Raw genomic sequence first — 25,836 nt, forward strand, 5'->3', positions numbered from 1 at the left:
CAGACTTACTTGCTGGCTTCTAACTACCCGTAACGTCTGCCAAAGATGTTCAATAACAGTCGGGACCTACAGTTTATCGTGGCCTCCGAAACACGATCGTTAATGTCCAAGATATACTTAGAATGTACAACATTACTATTAGGTAGATTTCATTAACTCATGCAAGAATGAGCATCGTCCATATCGATTATCTGCCTAGCCAATTCCCAACTATGTTGGTGTCAGCTTCCAGTCTAATCGGATGCAGTCTCATTACCTGTTTTACATGGAGCAACTGCCTATCTGACCTCCTCAACTAAGTTACCCAAGCATCATGATAACCACTGAAAACAGTTTGTCAGACTTTCTGGCTTCCAACTCGTTATAATATAGACATAATTATTAACATACCTAACAAGTACATGATTTGAATCAACCTTTCCTATAATTCAGGGCTCTTTTCTTTCTAGGTACATCAGAAAACATTTGTCAGACAAAATATGAAAGAAAAATTAGAGTGTATTTACAAAATTTTATTTTGCCACATGGTAAAAAATTGTGATCATCATAAAATCTTTTGATCTCCCTAACGCATCAACATGAAAAGTACTGAAAATGTTTGAAATGACAAATTACATAAACGTTTCATAAATTCTGACTGTTTCAATGAAAACAATAGTAGTGTGCTCCGCTACAAGACGTAGCTCTAGTTACTAAACAATATGGCTCGTCTTGAATGAGCAAATGAGTGTCTGAATGACACGTGCAGACCTGTCTTCTGATCTTTGCACAAGGATGAACCCTCTTTAATGACCTCAGAGTTCTGCAATCATATCGATCCGATGCTCTTGTACAAGTAGAAGCATTTTTCCGTTTAGGCTTGGCTGGTCTAGGTGCAGAAACTTGCTTCGGCAAAGAAGGCTTACTTTTAGGACAACACACTTCAGCCGGTTTTGGGGACGTACACTTTCCTCTAATACTTTTCGCTAATAAAGAGCATGCAGCCCTACACCCAGAGAATACGCTGTGGCGAGAACTTTTTCGTGAATTTTGACTATCATGTGCTGATGATCCTGCGGGCCGATTACCAGATTTGACTGAGAGTGTGCCAAGAGTGCCACAAGATATGCACGACTCTTCAGAAATAGATTGGTTCGGCGGTAGAGATGGCAGATCTTTACCTTCTTCATAAGCTATTTGGGTAGCATACGTAAACAGTAGAGAATTCAGCACAGTTTTGGGTCCGAATTTTTTGGACGATGTGGAAAATTTTGACTGGCAACCAATACATGAACAGCGGCTTCTTGAATTCGGACTTATATTTGGAGATTCACCAGGTTCTATTGCTCTGTGCGAAGGCAAGAGAAGTCTCCTCAGAGCGTTGAGTATGCTGCCTTTAAGGATTATTTCACTGCCATGGCTCGTGTTTTCAAGATCGCCAACTGGTTTTGATAAAACTTTGAAGTTGTCATAACGATGAGAATTCGAACATTTACAATGGTTTCTATGCTCAATTGGGCTCGAGCCTCCTTCATAGCTCTTCCAAGAAGTAGCAGTATCTTTTCTATTATTTGTTCGGTTATTTCCTTTACAACAAGGTACACAATCCGTCGTTTTGTCTATTGACATACTTTTCACTGCAGGATCGGTCCAGCATGATTGCATAGACGTAGATAATGATACACGTTTAGGAACAACTTCTGAATCAGAATTGCACACAGCTTTCGACTCGCAAGGAAGTAATATATTTGAACCTACTAGAACAGAATCCGTTTGTTTTGTCCATGTCTTTGCATCTTTTAAACACGAACATGGTTTCGTCAAGTTTGAAGGAGGCAATAGATCATTAGGGCAACAGACCGGAGTTTCTGGGACAGATACATCTTGCCATGGTAATATTTCATCATATGGAGTAGATATGCGCTTGCTACAGCCACTACAGATTCCAGGGTCTACAGCATATTTATTATCAAAACTGGGACCTGCTTGACTGCTGTAACCAATGCTGCTGTTTTTGAAGTTGTCACTATTTTCCTGCGCACCACTATATCCACATTCACTAGTTCTTCTGGCACAAGCCTTCGTACATGTATTGTCCTTCGACCCACGATCTTTAAAACCAGGCCGTGGACGATTCTGTCTTTCAGTTTTAATTGCTACAACTTGTCTCTCCTCGCTTATACTTCCATCCGAATTCATTGTCCTTGAAACTTTACTTATTTCTTTGTATTCCTTATCGTAATATGAGTAAGTTCCTTTGAGTTCAGGTTTTATCTCATACGCGCTAGACGAAACTTGTGCGTGTGCTTCTGGTCCTGTTGCTGATTGTGTCATAGGTTTGTCTACTAGTATTCTTTCACTTACTTCTAGGGATGCTAGTAATGGATTATCGCCAACAGATGGTCTTCCTGCGCAATTGGCACAACTTGAATGCGGACATGATACTCCTGACGAGGTTGCTGCTGACGAAGTTTGTAACGATATGTCTTCTACGTTCGATTCATGTGATTGTTTCCGACTAGCTGAGAGTCCTTTTGATCTATCATTTCCTGATTGTGGAAACGTTGAGCTAGGTTGTAGGTTAAAGTTTAAGTAGTCTGTCGGTTTACATGGTAAATCTGACTGATCTTCTACACAAGAGCAACTTAATGCTTCGATCTTACGTTTGACAATTTCACATTTTTCTATAAACTTATCCACGTTGCTTAATGTGCCTTCCAATTCGTCCGCCATTTCTATTAGTTGATTTATATTTGTCTGGAGATTTTCAAGCCTTTCTTTATAATGACAGGAGACTGTCTCTTGCCTTTGCACCCTACGTAATACTAGATTTTTCGTCCCTTCTTTTGCTTGAGCTTCAGCCTGCCACAGACTGGATTGCGATTTTCCTGCTTCTTTATCATATTTACTTAACGTAATCTTGGAGCCAGCTACTGTACTGCAAGGAGTGAGTCCCGTCTTTACGTTCTCCATTGCAACCATTTTATCTTCTATAGTAATTTTCTTCCACCTATAACTTGGTTTTTCACTTATAATTTCTATCTCTTTTTTATCATCTTTACCTGTTTCTTTCTCTGCAGTTTCTACAATCTCAGTTTCTGTGGTTTTTGGCACCATTTTTAATTTCAATGATATAGCATCTATCACCAATTCTTTTTTTGAGTCTTCGAAAATTACTGGTAAGATTAGATCAGGTGACAAAGATATTCTTCTGTCCACTTCATCTTTTACGTTTGGTGCTTTATGTACATATTTGAGTTCTTTGAATCTTTTCAGTCTGAATATTTCCTCTCTTTCTCTTTCTTCCAATTCACTTATAATGTACAATCCCGTTTTCCGTATTCTCGGTATGACACATACCACTAATGCATTCTTTTTCCTGTGAATACAAATGATTGTTTGATATCCATCATTTATGTATATTTTATAACTATAGAACTCACCCTTGCCTTCTAAATGAGACTTGTACGGCTTCAAATATGATAAAAAATATGTTTAATTTTAATTAGAACTTATGTAGGTATATCATTAAGACTTCCAACCTCTTATTCTATATTATCATTAGGTGAATAATGTTCTTCGTGTTAATGTAAATGTCGCTGCAAAAAATACCATAAATTCATTTCATAGTATTTAGAGGTAATTAACTAATTTATTTTTTAACTATCGAAGGTCGTTTTGAAATTCAAAAGATTAAAACTTAAATCACGATTCTCGGCGTTTTAGCTGATTTTAAAAGAGAAAAAAAAATACAAAGCATTGGTAGAATAATATTTATTGAGAGATGCCATGCAAAATTAAATTTTATCTTTCAGAATATGAAATAAATTTCAAATTTTGAGTCTTAAATTTCATTAATTCATTCATGAAATGGGTCTGGAATCATTGCTTTCCTCTGTACTGTCTCTGTCTGTCTCTGTACACGAAAATGGATCACAAAAACTAAACTGAATAGTTTCTGTTTCGCTTTTCTTCTTCGAAAATATTGTATCTTCGGATCTACATGAGCATGCCAAAGTCGAACGTGATAAGTCTGCAGTTCTAATGAGTGTCTCTGATTTAATAAAACGTCCGAAATCTCTCATGGTTTGAAGAAACCCTTTGGTCTGAGCAAGATCGCAAATATTCATTGGCTTTGAACTTTTGCTCGAGTCGTATGAGAAAGTCAAGAAAGTCGAACCTACTGATGGAACCTGTTGCTTTGGATCGAAAGTCCTTTGTTTTACAGTAATAATCTCATAATTTTCTTTAACATTGCCGTCTTTTTCTCTATACCTTTTAACGGTAGTTTTTGTTTTAACTTTCTTCTCAAAATAACCAAGGTTTTCTGGTTGTTTTGGTGATTTGCTGCTATCCGCAGCATTGTCTACATTACCTGAATGGCAGACATCTGGGTTTGATTTAATAGAAACTGGTTTAACTTTGTTGGGTAGTCGAGAAGATGTGCAGGAGTAATCTGAACTCATGTCTTGACAAGTACTATATCCTGAATCTTCGGGGTATGTTATAGGCTTTTCATCTTTGGCATGTATTTGAGAGGGAGATGAACATCTCGAGCAAATATTTGGAGGACTTATCGGGATTACCATAATGGGTGGTTCAAGTGCTGTTTCGGGAAGATCAGCTGGCTTCGCTTGTCCACAATCCTTACATGGTTCATTCGAAGAACCGGCTTTACAATCACATGTTCCCTGGCACGGCGTCGGATACTGAGGTATAATTCCACCTTTCGCTGCTCCCGGGATCTTTTTGTAAAGCATAAGTTTAGCCCTAGTTAATTGACAAGTCTTATAAAAATCTTCAACACTTTGCGACACCAATCCTTCATCTCTATATTTTGATATGTAGTTTATAATATCATTTATGTTTATTAGCAGATCATCAATTACTTGTGGCTTAGGCTCTATATGCTGTGCTTCATTTGATGCGATCTTTGCTTTGATTACTTGACATCCTTTGATGAAATCGTCCACAGTTTCACTCACCAAACCGCTTTTCTTAGCTTCTCTACTCAATATAATGCTGTCGTCTATTTGGCTTATAATTCTCTCTAAACTTGAAGGAGTGGTCGGTTCTTTACTCGATTTACTATATTCAAGTTTTTCCTTAAATTCTTTACAGCACGACAAAAAGCTATTAATACTTCGAGTTGCAATTTCCTCTTGTTGTACAAGACTTGTGATTCGTTCCAAATTAGCGACTTGTTCTTTCAAACGTTCTAATTTAAGTTTATTTTCCTTTTGATTTTTGTATTCAGCAATTTTAGTTTTAACAGCTTTGCAAGAATTTAAAAACTCTTCAGCACTAGGGGTGAGTAACCCTTCTTTTTGGTAGTATTTCGTCATATCTATAACTTCGTCGACATGTTTTTCGAACTCATCTAGACGAGCAGTGGACACTTGTTGCGTATCTCTTGGCATTGTTTGAACTACGTCGACTGTCATGCAAGCTAGAGGTCGCGGTTTCATAATATACTCTGGTATTTGACTCTTTGGTATTTTTCTAGGCTGAGGCGTTAAATAATCACATTCTTGGATACTAGTACTGGGTACTTCCTTAGGTGCTGGTACCTTGAAACACTGACATTCGCTTAGTCTTCTGTCAAACTCTGCGCAAGTCGTGCACAATTTGTCTTTGCTTGGGGTGGAATCTTCTTCGGTCAATTGACTTAATTTTATAACCTTGTGAAGCTGAAGTCTAAGTCGAGTCATATAAACCTTCAATGTTTCTATAGCTGTAGCATCCGTTTCAAAATATTTGTCGATTATCTTCATCACTTCTTCGCATCCTTGGATAAATCCTTTCACGTTAAATCCTCCTAGGTCTTTGTCCTCGAACCTTTTGCTCATTGTAATAATATCTTGAAGCTGCATTTTCAGAAGCATAAACTTTTCTTCAAGGTCCTTATTTCGTGTTACAGTTGATTCTTCTTCTGCAAGTTGTTTGCCGCACATCGCACACTGTTTCTTTGGTTGTTCTTCAATGATTGGTATAGGATGTGGTGGAGCTGGGGCAGTAACTGTAGGCCTTGCTGGTGGTGGTGGTGGTGGTGGTGGTACTGGGGTTGACGTTGGAGGTAGTAATAAAAACTTATGACTTGTTGCCGCTTGAAGTGGAATTGGCTCTCTATCTGGTTCCACCATCGGTACTTCTACAATCCTTATTTTCGATATTCTCTCGATCGGTTCTTCTGAGACTGGTCTCAGCTTACGGTCTGTGGCTTGCAGGTCCGGCATTGACTTGAATTCAAGCGATGACCTGTCTCCGATCGTCGGCTTATAGTCCAGCATTCCCTCGTCTTCCATCGTTTGCATTCTTACCTTGCTTATTGTCTGTCCTGTCCTTGTATAACCTTCAACTTCTGGTGTCTCTATCAAAGGTTTTTTATTATTTTTTACCTTTTTTATCCTAAATAATTCCTCTCTTGCTAATTCCTCTAGCTCGACTAAGATGAATATGTTAGTCTTCTGTATTCTTGGTACAACAATTTTCTTGAGAACGTTTTCTCGTCTGCATAAAATGGACGATTTTTTAGGACTTTTTGCTAAGTTTAGAATGCTGCCGCAAACCACCCTTTCTTCTAAGGACTGAAGCACTGGATATATGTTTATAAAATTCTCGATTCTTTATTAAACAGCCAGGATCTATGTGAAAAAATTTAAAAACTACCATTTATTTTTCTAACCAGTACGTATTTTTAAATGAGTATAAGCTGAGAAATTTAGAATTTGCGTAGGTAAATAAAAATTGTATTATTCAAATTCTAATCATATCAATAATAGCATTTCATTTTTAACGAAAAGTGGCTGAACAAAGGCAGATGAAATAGTACCTCTGACATAGAATGCCTTGAAGACGATTATAGGACCCATATAGGTATTGTAAATGTGCATGCAGATTTTCCTTAGGACATGGAATACACAAAACTTGTTATGATAGAGCTGCAAGATTTTATCATCCTCATGACTTCTACAGAAAGAAAGCCTTTACAGTGACAGTAAAAATACCGATTTATAAATCTACAAAGTAAAAGCTGAAGAGTTGATTTGTTTGTTTAATTAAACGCGCTTAGCTCAGAAACTCCTGAACCGATATGAAAAATGATTTCAGTGTTAGAAAAGCACATATCGTGGAAGGCCTGGCTACGTTTTATCCGGGCGTCACTATCTCCCGAGTGGAAAAACGTGTCAAAAAATTGAACTCATTCGGGTAGGTAAATAATGGCAATAAATTGACATCTAATATAACTGATTCTCTAGGTCTTAGCACTGCAATGTTGGGTAATCTAATGTTGAAAATAGGTTATTTGTCAACCAGTTTAATTGCTTAGCTTCTAAGCATTACACATCGTTCTAGAAGTGGTTACCTTTAGTGCTTTACTGTCATATACCTATGGCCTTAATAATCATTTAAAATAGCAAAAACTTAACAGACAATAATAAGTCTCAGCTGCCGACTTTTTATATACCCTAAGGACTGCACAGGTATAGTCATATTGAAATAAATATAGGTTATATCGCTTTATAAGATCAATGCACTGGATTTCAATCAACTAGGTTACTGCCAGCAGAGATTTTTTCAAACTCAAACTCATTTAGCGTGGCTGCAAAACAGCACTTTTGAACTTCATTAGAAGACAACCCCAAAACCCTTCCTAACTCACTATGTGTTTTGCTTCGGACTTATTTCTAGTTTTACACCATATTTCTAGTTTTACACCAACAATATTATAAATTCAAAAGTGTGTAATGGATGTATTTACGGGTAACCAAAAACTAGAAAGTCTGACAAAGCGACAACCAGTTTATTATAGGGTACCCTAACTATCGGGTTGAGGAGGTCAGAATTCTGGTTACACTGGAAGCTGACCCAAAAATGTACCAAATGCTAAAAAGATTAAAAATCTGGGAGTTATAATCACAAAGTTAATACCTATAACTAAGTTTACCATGAGTAGATTCAAGTTAGAAGTATCAAATTAATCAACCACAACAGCCAGAGTTAGAGCTCTGCCTCACTAGGACGCAATGGCGACGTCGCCAGCGGCTCAGGTCTGGCTACTTCTGGCATCCAAATGTCGCCAGGCCATGGCGTCTCGACATTCAGTTGTTTAAATAAAATAAGTACTATATTTCGAGTGAGCGTCACAAAATGGCGGCTGACTGGCGACCACACTGGCGACTGAGTGAGGGAGGTGCGCTTTACCGTGTACATTATAGTGGCAACCGTGGTAACGTCGCCAAGCTTCCACGGTAGCCAGAAGCCACGTAGGGTACTGTAGCTCATGGCCACGCCTCCAATTTGGCGGCGTTGCCAAACCGTCGCCAAGTGAGTTAGGTTCCATACATTTCAATACTAACTACTTGGATACGAAGCCGGCGACGTCGCCATTGGCGTCCTAATGAGGCAGGGCCCTCGTAAAAAGAGAAGTGTGATAAATTTGACCACTTAGAGTATCTGTGGCACTAGTAATTCTTAAATGGCAGAACCGATTTGGATGCAGTTTATTTTAAATGAATACTTAGCTTCGAGCGGTGATTCTTAGACATGTTTCATCAAAATCAGCGTACCCGTTTTAAAGTTATAGCTTATAGCTGTGTTATTAACAACGAAAGCTTAATTTTGGTATATCTGGGTAGCATATATGTACATATAATGTCGAGGTCGGGTATAATAAAAAGTAGCCGAAGTTTCTCCTTGTTTCATCAGCTCTCTGCTAGTGAAATTACTATAAAAAGTCAATTCTTGATAAAATAAATAATTAGTATTAGTAATACTAGTACTAATGTAGATATAGTTACATCCAAATACACTTTGTAAAAAGCAGTTATTGCAATATTTTATTATCTAATTTATTTTTCTATAAAAAGAAGATTTATATAGAGTACACAATTAACTTTAGTGGTAGATAAAATTGCAGAAATTAATTTAAATTTTCAAGGGTGCCGTCCAGTCCTTAGATAGAAACAAGGGTGAGTTCATCGGCAGCTTGGCCCTTTTACAGGGCTAAATATATTCTCAAATAGTTCTACTTCTTTGAAGCTAATAATATCACCATATATTAGAGACCAAAGACTTTGTTCCACTATCAAGACATTTAGGCCTAAGTTCTCCGACAACATAAACGTCAGTTTTCTTAAAACAACTGTATACTATGAATTTTCACGTCCAATTTTCAAAGAAAACAGTTTGTTTTAAACAAAAAAATAACGTTTATGTCGTAGGTGAACTTGGGCCTTAAAAGCTCTATTTCTTTGAAGCTACATATAGCACTAGATACCAAAGACTTTGAAAAAAGTCATTTCAATTTTTTTCAATAATATAATCAAGATATTGATTTTTGAAAATACCTATTCCATGTCTTTGATCTCGAAATATATCTAGTTGAAACTCTAATTTAAACTAACTACACAAATTACAATTAGATTTCAACAAAATAATTGATATTAGAATTTATCAATTATTTTGCTAATTAAACCCATTGTTTAATGACAAAAATATTTTCAAATTACATTGAAATATTAATAAGTTTCAATAAATTTATTTAAGTTGTCTTGATAATTTCATTAAACAATGTTTTTTTAGGTGTAAAACCAGATAAGAGCTATACTGAAAATAATTTATTTTATAACATTATCTTGATCTGTACTAATAATATATTAAAAAGTATATTCTTTTGTTTGTTTGTACCCTAAAGGCTTCGAAACTACAAAAGCGATTTGAAAAATTATTTCACAGTTGGGGCGCTACACTCTTCCCGAGTAACATAGGCTATATTTTATCCCGATACGGGCAGTAGTTCGCACGAGACGCGAGTGTGGACGCGGTCTCACTCGATCTATATAATGAAAAACAAATATTGTAAACAAAGGTTGAAAATTGCATTAGACAACAAATTCCAGTTTTTTGGAACATTATAAATATCTTATCTGGTTTTGACACCTATTTAAATATTTACTATATTTATAGTGTTAGCTCATAAATAAATCTTTGATTCAGTGACAACAAAATGATTTAAAAATTAAACTGCTAATGACACTTTTGTTGAATATTTTCAAAAGATTTATTGATGGCTTTTGTAAAGTAGCATGATTCAAAGTAACAATAATTTTAATAGTTTTTTTTTCTAATGTCTGAACACCTTTCACACACGATCGGTAAGCCCCATTGTAAGCTACTTATTAGCATGTAGGTAATTTTTCGATATGATAATTATTGAATAATGCTACATATAATTGATTTTTTGCCAGCAACAAATAATATTAGGTGCAATAACAGCTTTTTCCAGCGATTTTCTTATCAGCAAAAGGGCAATATTGGTTGCTGTCAAAAATACACTTGGAGACACAAAAAACTAGGTTAGATACAAGTATAAATTCTTATCTTTAGAGCTGTATTTCTTATTAATTACTCATTTTCAACTGAATTCCCAAAAACAAAGATTTCTACTTGGCTTTTCTTTTCACGCCACGAAAATTTTGGTCATTATATATATGATCAATGTACTTTATTTCATTTTTTCGATTTGTAATAAATTTTACCTGAGTCTGATGAAAATAAATTTTCATCTGTCGAATTATTCTTCACTGATATTTGTATCTGACCCAATTTTTTGACCTCCAGTGTAAAAAAAAAAAATATTCCTAACACTTACTTGGTGGCGTTCTTATGGGCTACTTCGACCAGGTCAAAAGTAGTTCTCAATTGCAGCACCAACACCATCCGTCGCACCAACTCTGACCAAGCCGTTTTGCAGTTGGTTACCACCATACCGCCTTTATTCAAACCCAAAAACGGATAGGGATCTTGAAAGGTCTGTGAGAAAAAATGTTTTTTAAAAACTGTTTCATGACAGTTTCAACTGGGTTCTTATAGAAAATGGATTTCTTAAGTCTAATTTTGTCAAAAAACACGTCGCCCCCGGGTGGGCTCGAACCACCAACCTTTCGGTTAACAGCCGAACGCGCTAGCCATTGCGCCACGGAGGCAGATGATAGAATTTCCAAATTTCATACCATTTTCCAAGGCTACCTATCTAGGTAGGTATATAGGTATGATATGCCATGCTTCAAGTCCACTATGACATACACAAATGTTTCTTCAGGTACTCGCAAACAGTAACAAATTCCATGCGAACATTTCTAAATGTTCGCAAAATTACAACCTTTGTGCGCGAATATGCTAGTTGTCAACTCATACACAGTTGTTCGCGAACAAAAGTAAGCGAACACAAATAAATATGTCTAGCACCTTATACATATTCCAAGTGGAGCCCAACAGGGCCAAAGCCTGTTCGCGCGAGTTACCGCGGCCCTGGTACACTGTGGTCTCCAGAAGGAACATGGTGGGTTTTAGTCAGTAACAGTCTGACACTCCCTCACGCTGCACCCACAGCGGGAGGGGTCATTTGATGATTTCCCATAAAAAAGGCTAATTATCTCTCACGCATAAAATACCGAAAAGATTTGGATGAAACCTCAGAAAAAACATATAGGTAGGCAACTTTTTATCCATGTGCGAGGCGAGAAGTAATTCAGTCGGTAAATGGGTGAAATTGCTGGTGGAAGTAAGCAAGAAATAAATAAATAAAGCAGAACTTACCTCAATCAAGTTTAAATTCTTAACTTTGACTCCGGAAACACTTCTGCCTGCTGTTTTGACTGTGATACTTGCCTGGAACAAACCAGAGACAATAAGTTATAGTGTTCATATTAACTTACTGAAATCTATAATTGTATCCAAATGCAGAACATATATCGTTTTATTTCAGGTTTTTAGGGTTCCGTCCGTCCGTCTGTCACCAGGCTGTATCTCATGAACCGCGATAGTTAGAGAGCTGAAATTTTCACAGATGAAGTATTTCTGTTGATGCTATGTACATAAAAGAAAGTCGTGTTAGTTACTCCACTTATATAGTCGTGTTATAACTCAAAAACGGCTGAACCGATTTAGCTGAAAATTGACAGGGAGGTCGTTTAGAGCCAGGAGAAGGACATAGGATAGTTTTTGTCACCATCCGGCTACGGGAAGCAGTTATCTCGGGACGCGGGTGAAACCGCGGGCGGAAAGCTAGTAAATACATATTTGTAAAATAATGCTGCCTATAAAATATACATAAAATAATTATTTGGCCTGAATCATTCTCACTCTGAATCATGAAAATTCCATGAAAATCCCTGCAGTAGTTATAGAGTTCATCGCAAAGGAAGAACGAAACGTAGGACAAATAGTTTTTCAATAAATATACAGTGATTAAATAAAACTATTTACTTACTTACTTACTTACTAGTTTGTAAATAATGTTTTATGCTTCTATGTAAAAATATTACAAAAAGTTATTACGCAAAATATTTATCTTATTGTACATCGAATTATAATAAGGCTAATCGTAGGCGCCGTGGCTTAGTTGGTTAAAGCGCCTGTCTAGTAAACAGGAGATCGTGAGTTCGAATCTCGCCGGGGCCTTACTTGATACATATATTTTTATAATCCAAGAACTTTCTCGAATGAATCCACATAAACATAATATGTGAGGTGGCTCCCATTCAACAAACGTGATTTGTTGCTTGTTTTATAGATATTTTACACGCAATTCTGAAAAACTCCATACGCAAATCCGAAACACCTGCAAAAGGTACCATAAGAATCGCTTGTAGTAGAAGTCGTTTGTTTAGGTATGCGAGGCAGAAAGTATAGAAACTCACACTTCCAGTGGGTAGATAGAGAAAATGAGTTGACGCGAGGCGCGGGGAAAAGCCAGTTATCTATATATAAAATGTATATTCAATAGATAATTACCTAATTCATCAAATACTTACTTAACTAATCGAGTAATTATCATTTAAACATTTGTGAGAATTTTTGATTGGAATTCCCAATATTGGCTATATCTTTGTTAATAAGAATTATGATATCGATGAATGGATTAGTGGCCTTGTAAGTAAAGACAACAAATTGTACCGCGGGAAACAACTGGTTTACAAATAACAATATAATTCAATTTTTTTTTTGTTTTAAAAGCAAAATATATTTAATAGTCAAGTATTTAGCAAACCCTACTAGATAAATATTCGTAGTACCCTCAAAAAGATACCACCTAGGCCCCGGCGAGATTCGAACTCACGATCTCCTGTTTACTAGACAGGCGCTTTAACCAACTAAGCCACGGCGCCTACGATTGTCCCATCGAATTTAGACACCGCTTTACATATGTAGATTATTAAAAAAATATTCTTTATTATTAAAAATAGACTAGCTTTTGTCATATCCCTGAATTTGGGATATCCCCGTTCCCATATTTAAGAGTATATTTATGTGTATTTGAAATAAATACATTCTATAGTTAAAAATATCATCATCATCTGCCGAGCCTTTTCCCGACTATGTTGGGGTAGGTTTCCAGTCTAACCGGATGCAGCAGAGTACCAGTGTTTTACAAGGAGCGACTGCTTATCTGACCTCCTTAGCCATGTTACCGAGACAACCCAATACCCTAAGTAAGACTGATTGTCAGACTTACACTGGCGTCTGAGTACCCGTGACGTTCAAATGACAGCCGGACCCTACAATTCATCGTGCCCTCCGACTCCGAATCACGGCTTGCTCATAGCTTTAAAAATATTAGATTTAAAAATATAGGTAAGATCGCAGAGCGACCAACGAATGTCTAGCATTTGTTATTTTCTCACTAATAATAACAAAGCGATAAGAAAGAGTGATTTCGGACATTGAGTGTATGCTTATCCGAGTGTAACAATAGTAAGAATAAGAATTAATCTACTTTGGCCCATGAAGCTAGAAAAATATAGTTTACATAGAGCGTCGTACGTATTGTATTGAACAAAACAAATAAGTATGTTGGTAGGTTTTGAAAACAGCTGTTTAAATAAACACACACCTGAAACTAACAATACGCATAAATATCATACAAAACTAGTTATCATTCTATGCGTTTTTATCTATCTATGCCGATAATAATTATTAACCAACTTCAAAAAAAAAAAGAAGGTGCACAAGACGCCTCTTTATTTTCACGTCCAAAGAGTTTAAATGAAGAACCTATTAACATATAGCAAAATATCATAACCTGCGTAGCCTTTCTACAACTATATTGTGATCGGCTTCTAGTCTGTATGGATTCAGCAGGGAACAAATATGTTACAAGGCGCGACTGCCTATCTGACCTCTTCAACCCAGTCATCTGTCACACATATGAAGTATCTTTCATATTATTTTTTAATCACTCTATTATCCGAAGTTCTCGCCTATTTTTGAGATAGATATAAAATAGAGAGTCAGCATCATATCTGTTTAAAAATAAATGTCTTGTTTTCTCCGGTAATATTGAGCGCTATAGCCGAAAGCAAATAATACTACAACCAATAACAAACAATTATTATTATTTAAATCGATTTTCAATTTACACAACTAATATTTGCCTAGATCTCACAGCCTCCGTGGCGCAATGGCTAGCGCGTTCGGCTGTTAACCGAAAGGTTGGTGGTTCGAGCCCACCCGGGGGCGACTGCTTTTGCTCCAATCGGTCATGTGGAGAAGTAGTTAGTTACCTTACGCTTACACTTCCACTTCCAAAATAACCATACCTAGATATGGTCAAAATATTTTTTTTATCTGAGATCTCCCCTAAAACACGGGTAAAGAACATCTTTATCGTTATTCTCCTACCGTTACCCGATTTTATTTGTGCTGGGCACATCATGTCTTCTATCTCCATATTTTTTACCTGACGTCATCTCATAAGTAACATTCATTAATTTTCTTAGTAATTAAATCAAGATTGATACAATCCATCCATCGTTTCCTTGGTCGTCCCCTTCCATATATCTATTCAAGTCATCGATATATCGGGTGTGTCGTTCATAATCACATTAAATGAAATGCGTTAATATACTGGTTAATATATGTCGATTAACACAAAGAAAAAAGAAAAATACGTAAAAATAAAAAAATGATTTTTTCAAACAAAATAAATAGAATAAAAATGTGCGAAAATTAGAACACCATATAAATGTCAGTCATTACAAACAACTGAAATTCTCCCTTGAAAACTGACAGCTGTCAACTGATCAAAACATTCGATACTCCTAACTTTATCTCTGTTTTACACATGATGTTGTAAATTATAAAAACGAAAAATGACTCCTGTGGCTAAACCGCTGAATGGATTAGGTTATTTTTTTTACAATTCGCCATAGAATATCATAAAGTATATGCGATAGAATTTAATGTGATTGTGATCGACACACCCGTTATATGTACTACGTACTAGATAGAACGTTCCGAACAAAAAGCTTGCCACACTGAAATGCACTGCAGACTTTGCATTGCCCAAAATGGCAAATCAGAGCGATTTTGACACCTGCGTCAGATGGATGTCTATGAAACGACAATTATAAAATAGAAAATACATATCAAGGTATAAACTTACACATATAAACTATTCGAGAGTCAAGTTAGTAAAATTACACGCTGTTCATGCTATTACAACGCTTGTATATCATACTTTTCATTTATAATTCAATTTTACAAATATGCATTAATTTGTTTCCCGTCATCTTAGAATTATGGATTAAGAAAATCGTGCAGAAACAGATGTGCCATAAAACTGGCAGTAGGTAAAATATCAATGAAAACAGACTTCACTTTGTCATGGTATGTTCTTACTTTCAAGAAAAAAATATATGACCTCGTATGTATTTCGCTACTGTATAAACACTACAAGATATATCAACGCGTTTAAATTCGCGAAAATTTGTGATAGCCCTCTTAAGAAAAAAAAACATCGTAATTAATATTAAAAATCCTAAAAATAAGTTCCTGGTTTTAATATATTACATGATTTTGCATTCACTTAGATATAAATAAACTTTTTGATATATTACATGATTTAGAATTCACTTAGATATAAACTTTTTGAGTAATGAAGAATGTAGGCAAAATACATCGAGCTTAGAATTATAAGGAGACGCCGTTTTGATATTGACGTATCTATAGTTATATAAATATGAAACAAACTATGCAACATAGTTCTGTCTCACTCTTTCTAAGCAGATAAGTGTATTTGAAAACAGGGACAACAATATTTTTGTGATTGCGTAAAATGGTGACATTTACTTTTGAAATCCTCCTGTTTGTAGGTGCGTGCCATATCTGGCCATATATGTCATGGTAGTTGTGCTGTCAAATAGGTGCTCTTCGTGACTTATTTTTGCTATTTTATAGAATATCACTCGTGTTTACTTTTAAGACTTTACTATTTCAATAGTGAAATAATCAACGAATATGCCTATGTGTTGTATTGTGAAGTGTGGTGCTAGGAAGCACCAAAATCAAGCTGGATTGTCTTTACACAGGTTAGGAACCTATTTTTGCTAGAAACTACATAAAATAATTCACATTTTATAAAAAATATGTTACGGGAACATGAATTGATGGTGAAAGTACTTATATTTTGGTTTATTTCTGTATAAAAACCTATATTTAGAAATAAATGTTGTTTACAATAACATGTTATATTGGCATAGTGCTGTGCAGTTGTCATAATAGTATCGATATAATATCCACTTAATAAGTCTGCTTTTACAAATTTTAACATCAGAACTTACTGTCCCTAAAGCTTTGGTTTCCTAGGAAAGCGGTGCCGTCATATAGCGGCCGTAATACAACGGTGAATGACGTCACTAGAACGTTGTCTATGTAAACGAAATGGGGCGGTTTCATAGAGAGCGGTAACGTACACCGTAACTTCAAAAAGCGGTGCCGCCATTTGCATGACGGCCGACTTGACGGTGTCAGATTGTTTGGTGAACGTTTTATTGAAAGCGGTGAAGCCTTTTTAATCCGTATTTGTGTTTTTTTTTTCGGAACAACGTAAAAAATGAGTTCCAACTCTTGGAGCAGCGAGGACGACGAAATTTTAATAGATTTCGTTCGTAACCACGAAGCAATAAATAATATAAAAAGTAAAGATTATAGAAAAAGTCAATTAAAACAAAATTGGTGTCGTGTAATTTGAGAAATATTAAATAAAACAGGTTAGTAAGTATAATACAACTAAAAAAAAGTTTATGACGGTGTGTTAAAACGGCCGTGGAACTTTCCACATGTCATCACCGTAAAGACGACCGTCTATTTGCGCCCGTAATATTACGGCCGCTATATGACGGCACCGCTTTCCTAGGAAACCCAAGCTTAAGACACTGAGCCCTCAGAGTTGTGTATTATTTTCAACAAAACATCAGTTAAAAACATTTTGATTAAAAAGGCGTATTATAAAATTCAGGATTTTAAAGACATATTTTATTGAAAATAATATGTTTTGCCTTTCTATTTTCACATGATGCTTCTACGGCGACCACGGGCACGGCAGTGCTTCCGCACAGACGAGCAAATCGGAATGCAAGTTGCAATATTTGCTTGAGAACTTAGTTACCGAGTATAGGTTTCGAATTGTATAAATATTTTTTTCTTAGCACTAAAATTGTTTTGTACAATCGATTAATACATAATTAGCTCCATTTGCATTATATAACTTTCTCATGAATAGCTTGAAAACGATTTTAAATTATTGTATTTTTTTTAAGAGAGTATCTCCTTATGGCGTTTCTTGCGGATTCTTCTTCATAGGACCGAATCTTTGGCACCCTGCAACTAGTCTGTCGTGAAAGAACTTTCATAGGGCTATTTGAAATAATAAATAATTTCTTTGCCTGTTTTTTTTTTTTTTCAAAGGTATCACCCTACTGAAATGACTCCTCCCATTTGGTTGATGTTGTTGAGGTTATTAGTATCAGTGAAGTTAATGTGATAGTTAGTTCTATGACGAAGAGATTATTTATACTCGGTTATTTTTATGCACCCAGTAAGACTCGTACATACTTATAACTAGAATACAATATCGATATTTGTTGAATCCGGTAGTGGTACAACCCTAGTAATGGCAGCCATTTTAGTTACTACTGCAGACTGACAGTAGGTGTGCACGTTTTTTTCGTGACATTTCCTGTCCCTATAGTTATATGTCAATGGCAAAATACGAGCGAAAATATTATGTCACTTCTGCAATTAACATCAATGAGGATGACTACATGTCACAATACGTCAACAAGATGTCAACAGACGACATATTATTTGTATGGATGTTCTTGTCTATCGCTAGAATATATGTCAATGATTCAAGTATATGTTCAAAACCTCCCAACAAACAAACTACTCTTATAAAATTATATGTTTAAGGTCTAATTTCTTATAGTTGCTTTAAAATCGCTTTCATTATGTCAATGTTCCTTATTATGGCACAATATAAGAAGATTTGGCTAATATTACCTTTACTCTTATAATTTGGTTGGGTTAACCATAACAAGTCCAAATTACATGATTATAATAAGGATTGAAAATGTGTTATTCTCATAAGCGCATTTACAATGCTTTTAAGCCTTATAATATTCAAAACCTTATAAAAGCTTTTCATTTGGCTAACTGTTCTTATAATAGTAATGCATAAGCTAACTATGATACTTTTAAACTCATAGGAGAATTTCATAAGATGTCTACCCAACAAACAATATTCTGCATTTTATATGGTCTTTACAAGAATGAACGCAATCCATAATCTCTTACATAGTCATTAAAAAGGTTTTATTCTCTAGATGGTCATATTAAAATATTCTTATACCACTTCTACTGCTTCGAGAATAATACTACAAAATGACAACCCGATGCCAACAAATCACTTGAGGGTTCCGTCAATGATTATATGGAAGATGACAATGAAGTACAGGAAACCAATCAAGAAGAATATAACGGTAGTGGTAGTGAAGAAGACATACATTTTCAACTAAATTTGAGTTGAATACGATGGATATCGGTGGTGATGTCAAAAACTGGGCAGTAAAAAATAATATTTCACAATGGCTTTGAGTGATCTATTAAAAATATTACAATCTATTTATTAATCTATTTATTAAAATATCTATTTATTTACATTTACCTAGTAATAATTATTTTCCATTGCTTGGTATTGAATTTTTTTATTACTACTGAGAAATGTGTAATAAAATTATGGATTACAATTTTCACATTCATCTTCAATAAAGATCATAAATCAAATACTCTTTACAATTTTGACAAAACAAGAAGGTGAATAGTAGCAAAACTTCTATTTTTTCACGACCAATCACAAAGTTTAGTGTGAAGGTATGTTTGACAAAGTCTGATATTTGCAATGAAAACCTTTTTTTTCGTACGATAAAATGTGTCAAATTCCATGGCCATCTCTTGTTTTGAACAGTGAAATCTCCGTAAATACGACCATTGTGAACAATTTGTGATAATACCTAAAATGTAATATAGCTAATATTAATACAGCTACGGAATGATGAAAGGAACCCTAACGGTAGATAAAATGGCGATAGCAGATGGAATAAATGTTGCCATTACAGAGCTTATAACCTTATAGACTTCTAATAGACGTTGTGAGAATGATATTACCCTTGTAAAAGCGTTATAAAAAACATGCCGTAATAATTATTCCCATTTTTACGTCAAAACTACTCAAATTCAAGGGCGCGTTGATATAATTACACTTTTTGTACCACATTTTATCATACGTTTGAATTCCCACAAAGTTTTCTCAATAAACAAGCACAATATACTCTCGGATTCAGGTACACTAAGAAAAATAAATGAAATTAATCATGGTTCTTGTTTTCTTTAAAATATTCGTTGACGCTGCCAAACTGTGAAAAATCATTCAACAAAACACTTGTTGCAGAATCCAAACACTGATTTTAAGGCGAATAGCTTTAAAATAGAATTTGTCTTGCTGCTATAAGTTTTACTCCCTTGTTGCTCGCCATTATAAAACATGTATAAGGTTGGTTGGCTTTTTAAGAGCAAATCCTTTAGCTTTTATTAGTTTGACTCCCTTATCGCTTGCTATAATAAAGTATATATAAGAAAAATAAGCTGACAATAAAGCAAATATAAGGGGGGTTTGAGGTTATTGTTCTTGTAATTTGTGCCCAAACGCACCCTTATTAGCGTTAATACGGCTCTTATAAGAAATTTATTTTTGGCATTTTTAGCCACTATGAGAGGATTTTTTGTTTGTTGGGCTACCTTACTTCTGATTTTTATTCCCCATTTAAGTAGTCACCACACTTCCCTATTTCCTTATGGTACAAAATTACAAAATGATCTACATAATAAATATGTGACTCTTTGACTTTAGATCAAACGGCTCTACATTTGTTACTGTTTCATGATAAAACTGTTGGATTGATTAAAGAAAATTCACAGTTAAATTGCTTATACATGGAATATCATATCAGCATCAGTATTTTTTTGCGAATGTGGGTGAAATTGCATGCTGCAGCTAGTTTTTTTTTTAAATTACATATTTCAATAATGTTACTAACAGCCTCCGTGGCGCAATGGCTAGCGCGTTCGGCTGTTAACCGAAAGGTTGGTGGTTCGAGCCCACCCGGGGGCGATTCTTTTAACTTCATTCATAATCAGTAATTAGCTTAAAATATTTAGGTATTTATCACACTGAGACACACTACTGATAACGTATAAGCGATTAAGACCATGATGTAAGAGTGTTAATTAGGTAGATAACATTATACATAATTGTTATATAACTTCTTATGAGTTCATTTATATACCTAATACTCAATAATTACCATTATCTATCACATAGGTCCACATATTTTTGCGCATAGTTTTATTTTAAAAGATTTTTTTTAAAAATCAGTTAGATATACGTACTAATTTCTGCCATCTATTCCCGATTAAACCATTTAGTAGACCGATGCCTTAATGTTTACAAAGACAAGTAGAATGTTATATAGACTTTTAGATGGTTCGATCAAATAATATGTATTTCAATTAAATACAATGGCATTATCTGACATGCAAAATTATTAAAACAAATCGCCCCCGGGTGGGCTCGAACCACCAACCTTTCGGTTAACAGCCGAACGCGCTAGCCATTGCGCCACGGAGGCTGTGTTTATAATATACAAAAATTACCACAAAACTAGGTCAATAGATGTTTAGATAATCTTTTGCCAGCTAAGTTGTATACAAAACTGTTTGGATATTATTACATGTAGGTAACACATCGGAGAGAATGCAAACTCGGTCCTGCAGCTGATCTCTCCCCGGTCGTGTTGGATTGCCGTCCCATCCGGCTATGAGAGTAAAGGAATAGAGAGTGCACCTGTGTCTGCGCAAATGCTTGTGCACTATGTCCAGCGCAGTTGGCTATTGTTCTTAAAGTGAACAGCCGTCGTGAAACCATTATTATTAGTACAACTCGTCCAACAAAGTCCTCCACCACAAATCTGTATGTTGACGATAAACTCTTTTTTAAATGAACGGTTTTTTGATGGGGATTTCACCAGCACATAGATTCATTAAAAAAGACCACTGGATACTGTTAGTAGCAAACTTACTTGTCGAGGAATACTTTCTAGCACCACGCCGTTGAGCTGAGGCAGAAAATATCTTGCTCTGGCCAGGAGAATGAAGGCTTCTTCTACCCGCTCACCGTAATCCATCAAGGCGCTGGAAATAAATATAAATTAACTTCATCCCAATCATCATGATTATGAAAGGAAGTTGGTAAAAATGTATATAGGTATGTTTGTGACTCTTTCACGCTAAAACTTCTCAATGTATTTTACAGTAATAAAGTCTAAATTTGAGAATAACATATAGGCTATTTTTTGACATATAAGCTACTCCATGTGCGGGAAGTTGTTTCCCTGGGTCGTGGACCCTTTGGACTAAGTTTCAGACAAGAATATAATAGCGAGGGCTGTCTACTTCTTTCATAACAATATCGCTACATCGACCTCTCCCAGTAGGTTTTCAGAAACATCATATGCCTAGCCCTTCCCAACAATTTTGGGGTCCACTTCCAGTCCAAAAAGATGCAGCTAAGAACCAGTGTTTTACATGGAGCTATTGCCTATCCGACCTCCACCACAACCCAGTTACCCGATCACCCCTTCGTAAGACTAGTTGTCAAACCTTTTTTTTTAACGAATTATCAGTACTCACTCATTGATCTTTACAGAAAGTCTCCTCATTTCTTTGCGGGAAGCTAGAGCTGTCCACTTCATCAGCTTCTTGCCGAGGTAAGCCAGGTGGAGACGGTTCCTCATCTGCTGCAGAGCCACCAGGGAAGGCATGACAGGGTACCTCGTGGCGCTCAAGGTGGCCTCGTCATCATCTGACAGGGGGAAACAGAAAAATTTTAGTTTTAAAATGAAGTTATCAATTCGGATATTTTAATGTTCTTTTTCTCAATCCTCCTCCGTATGAGAGGAGGCTGGGGCTGCGGGATTGTTCGAAAGAGTTACCGCAGCCCTGGTGCATAAAAGGCCTACGACGGAACACGATGGTTTTTAGTCAGTAAGAGTCTGACACTCCCCCACCGCTGCTAACCCACAGCGGGAGGGGTCATTTGATGATTTTTGACGTCGTTAAAAAATAAAATAAAAGAGGAGGCCTACGCCCAGCAGTGGGACAATAAAAAGGCTGTAACAGAATGTTCCTTTATGGCCCCACGCAAGTAATGCAAAATTCCTATCTCTGGTAAGAAAAACAATAGTTAGACTATTGGAAACGGCTGTTATGTGATAGCAGTAAAACAGGTGGATCGATTGCCAGATAGTAAATAATTATCGACACTAATGGAAGGGAGGAAGACATTGTAAAGAAAAAGTTTGGTCAAATTCTATCCTAGTGTAGATTTTGGTAAATGCATATATCAAATGCCTAGTTGGCTCATCAAAAATCCTCGTTGTTTAAAACCCACACAGCGACATCGGCTTGACAAGGGAATCGAACCCAAGACACTAGACTAACAGGACAGTCCAGTAATTAAAGTAAGTCGAAGGACAAGTAATTCCGTGTAAAACAGCTAGTTAGAATACATTTAACTTACCATCATCATCCTTGAACATTTTGACGTGTTTTCAGTATATTTTCTTATTGTTTAACTGTAGATTTCAATCATCTATTTTCGTGTAACCTAGCGTTTGTAAAATCACTTGGAATTTTGAAACTATTGTATGGTTCTCGCATTATAACTATTTTGAGTCCATTTTTTGAGTTTTTGAGCAGTTTATTTACAAAGTTATATAGTAATCATTATAATTAGTTTTACGGGGTTTTGGTTACATGATTCGGGCTGACAGAATTTTGACATCAACTGAAATTTTTATTTTAAAAAAACTTGACGTTGTCATAGATTTTTTGGATTCTGTAAAGAGTCTATAAATTTTTCATCTTGTCTTCTTGCAAAATTGAGATTTAATTTGTCGTAAAAACTACGTAAACGTGGCAATAATTGATAGCATTTTTCAATGCAATATATTAGGTACACCAAAACTGCACTTCTAACCGTTATAATAAATATAAAACCTAAGATAATTATTAACTTCAAGTAATATAAACTGGTGGTAACTCCAAACGATAGCAAAATGAAATTAAGTACAAGCAGCTAAAATTAATATCGCCCCCGGGTGGGCTCGAACCACCAACCTTTCGGTTAACAGCCGAACGCGCTAGCCATTGCGCCACGGAGGCTATTGTTGTTAAATCCGAATATAACTGTTGGAATTTTTATTATTTCACAATCAATTACATAAAACTTACAATAAAAAAATCTCAGCTTAAAAAACCTCTACTTATTTTGTAAATAATAAAATCTATCTTCTTAACTTTTCCGTCAGCGGTTGCACCCGCATTCGGTACCGGGTCCAAAAAACCCGGATAAAAAGAAGCCTTAACCATCCTCGATCACACTTTGATAACACTTTGATTTTTTAAAACAAACATTTTCCACCCGGTCACATTTGCATACTTGACAAACATTTCAGAAAAAATGAAAAAAATTGTTGTCTAAAATAAAAAAAAAATGCCTTCAGTGGCGCCATCTATCGACCACAAAATACTTAGGTATAGAAGCTAGTCTCAAGATGAAGACAGGATACCTTCCTTGGCACAGAATTTCAGCTAAAATTTCTAATCACTTAGATCTTATGAATTAATGGCTTGTTCATACCAAAACTCTTTTACAGCCAGTTTCTTCATCAAAAGTTAAAGCCAAAGTAAAAGTCAAAGTAATGTCTAAAGTTAAAGTAACGGTTAAATTCAATTTTTCTATGAATTTTGCTGTCACTTTAGCCTTGAAAAAACAAATTTGACCGTTACTTTAACTTTAGACATTACTTTAACTTTAACTTTTGATGAAAAAACTGGCCGTTAGTTGTTAAAATATGATTTATTTCAAAGGACTTTTTTATATGTATAGATCCATTACCGATTTATAAAACACTTGTATTTTATACACTATCGTCTTTTATTTTTTATTTACTTTTGCTCACATACAAAAGGAGTTGCCTATTTTTAATTTAAAAATTAATTAATTTCGTTTTGTAAGTGCTGATATTACACTATTAATATATGTACGTGGTCATTTATGACTTAGGCATATACAAATACCTGAAGGTTAAGCCAGGTTAAGCCAGGTATCATTCTTTTCAGTAATTAAACAGTAAAAAATAACAATCCTCAAAAAACGAAAGATCTTTCAATAGTGTTACCATCTGAACAAGATCTTATACACTTAGCACACTTTCCCAAGGATTAGAGCACGGCCGTCCTAGTAATTGCCTAAAATTGCCTTTTTAATACATTTACCGAGGCTCCTACCTTAACTTTACTTAATGACAAAAATGAACTTGGTGAGCGTTATAGAATATACTTCACGACTATGACAGAGTCGGAATCACTCTGAAGGTTAGAACTGGTGGTAAGAAATTAAAACAGAATGGTAAAGAGTTTTGAAATGAAAAAATGAAATGAAATCGTTTATTTTGCAAGTTGGACATTACATCACTTTTACACGTCATTTTAAGAACGCTGAGGTCGGCATTTCCTAATGACTAGTCCCTGAGAAGAAAAGATAGTATGAGTATAAAAGATAGTTTTAGGACTAGACAAAAATATAAAAAAGCTTAAATTGCTGTTTTAATTGCTTATGAAAATAATCGCTTTTACTCCATTTTTGTATCTAGTTTCTACGTATACATTTGTGGCCCATTCTGTTACAACGGGCGAAATCATAATTACTATCTACTAGCCGTTTTCCCGCGGTTTCACCCGCGTCCTGTACCATTATATTATTGGTAGAATTCCGTCTCAGTGTGCAGATTGCAATTTCTAATCGAAACAAAACGGATGGCTCGCTTATTATAATCAGCAATAGACTCCAAATGACTACCAACTTAATAACCGAAAGACAGAACGAAAAAAAAAATCGCGCATCTCAACCAAAGATTCATTAAGAAACTTCAACGCTATCCCCATCTCTTCAAACAAAAAGTTCTCATTCAAAATATTAAACTGACTGATATAGAAAACCTTGACCAGCTTGCTGGGGACCCCCTCGTCTTCCTTAGACCCCAGATTTGGAACTCCCCGAGGGGTCTTTGAAGGGAAATGAGGGGTCTTTGTAAGTTGGTTGCGAACGCGTGACATATCGGTACAAAGCCTATTATGATTCGACAAAGGAGACCTACCCTCTTTCACACCTACCTCTCTTTAAAATGTGATGCGGTATTTGTGTACATGGAATTAATAATTGAGAAAATAAAATTGTGGAGTACATGTCACCAATTCTTTAGAACAGTGTGTCGAGTTGCTCTAACGTTTTATAAGAACCTGTAGTACGTCCATTTGAAATAAAGACATGACTTTGACACAGTAACTAAACAGTTACGACTTAAAAACTGAATGAAAAACAGTTTCTGAAAACTA

The 25,836-nt window shown here is 35.5% G+C and overlaps 1 protein-coding gene and 7 non-coding genes across 8 annotated transcripts; 3 read left to right on the forward strand and 5 right to left on the reverse strand.

The window, feature by feature from the left end:
• Nucleotides 1-527: 527 nt before the first annotated feature.
• On the reverse strand, nucleotides 528-22,976 carry LOC124643553. Its single transcript, XM_047182566.1, has 6 exons — nucleotides 22,958-22,976; nucleotides 22,069-22,240; nucleotides 21,459-21,570; nucleotides 11,581-11,652; nucleotides 10,634-10,794; nucleotides 528-3,358 (listed from the first exon to the last, which is right to left on the reverse strand). Exons 1-6 carry the CDS (start codon nucleotides 22,974-22,976, stop codon nucleotides 643-645), a joined length of 3,252 nt encoding a protein of 1,083 aa, XP_047038522.1. The 3' UTR covers nucleotides 528-642.
• On the reverse strand, nucleotides 10,895-10,967 carry Trnan-guu. The gene has a single exon. It is a non-coding gene; the product is annotated as a tRNA-Asn (tRNA).
• On the forward strand, nucleotides 12,371-12,444 carry Trnat-agu. Its single transcript has one exon. It is a non-coding gene; the product is annotated as a tRNA-Thr (tRNA).
• On the reverse strand, nucleotides 13,078-13,151 carry Trnat-agu. Its single transcript has one exon. It is a non-coding gene; the product is annotated as a tRNA-Thr (tRNA).
• Trnan-guu lies at nucleotides 14,430-14,502 on the forward strand. The gene has a single exon. It is a non-coding gene; the product is annotated as a tRNA-Asn (tRNA).
• On the forward strand, nucleotides 20,419-20,491 carry Trnan-guu. The gene has a single exon. It is a non-coding gene; the product is annotated as a tRNA-Asn (tRNA).
• On the reverse strand, nucleotides 20,936-21,008 carry Trnan-guu. The gene has a single exon. It is a non-coding gene; the product is annotated as a tRNA-Asn (tRNA).
• Nucleotides 22,977-23,528: 552 nt separating the features above from the next.
• Trnan-guu lies at nucleotides 23,529-23,601 on the reverse strand. The gene has a single exon. It is a non-coding gene; the product is annotated as a tRNA-Asn (tRNA).
• Nucleotides 23,602-25,836: the final 2,235 nt, after the last annotated feature.

This window comes from Helicoverpa zea, chromosome 27, assembly GCF_022581195.2.
Source record: "Helicoverpa zea isolate HzStark_Cry1AcR chromosome 27, ilHelZeax1.1, whole genome shotgun sequence".
NCBI lineage: Eukaryota > Metazoa > Arthropoda > Insecta > Lepidoptera > Noctuidae > Helicoverpa > Helicoverpa zea.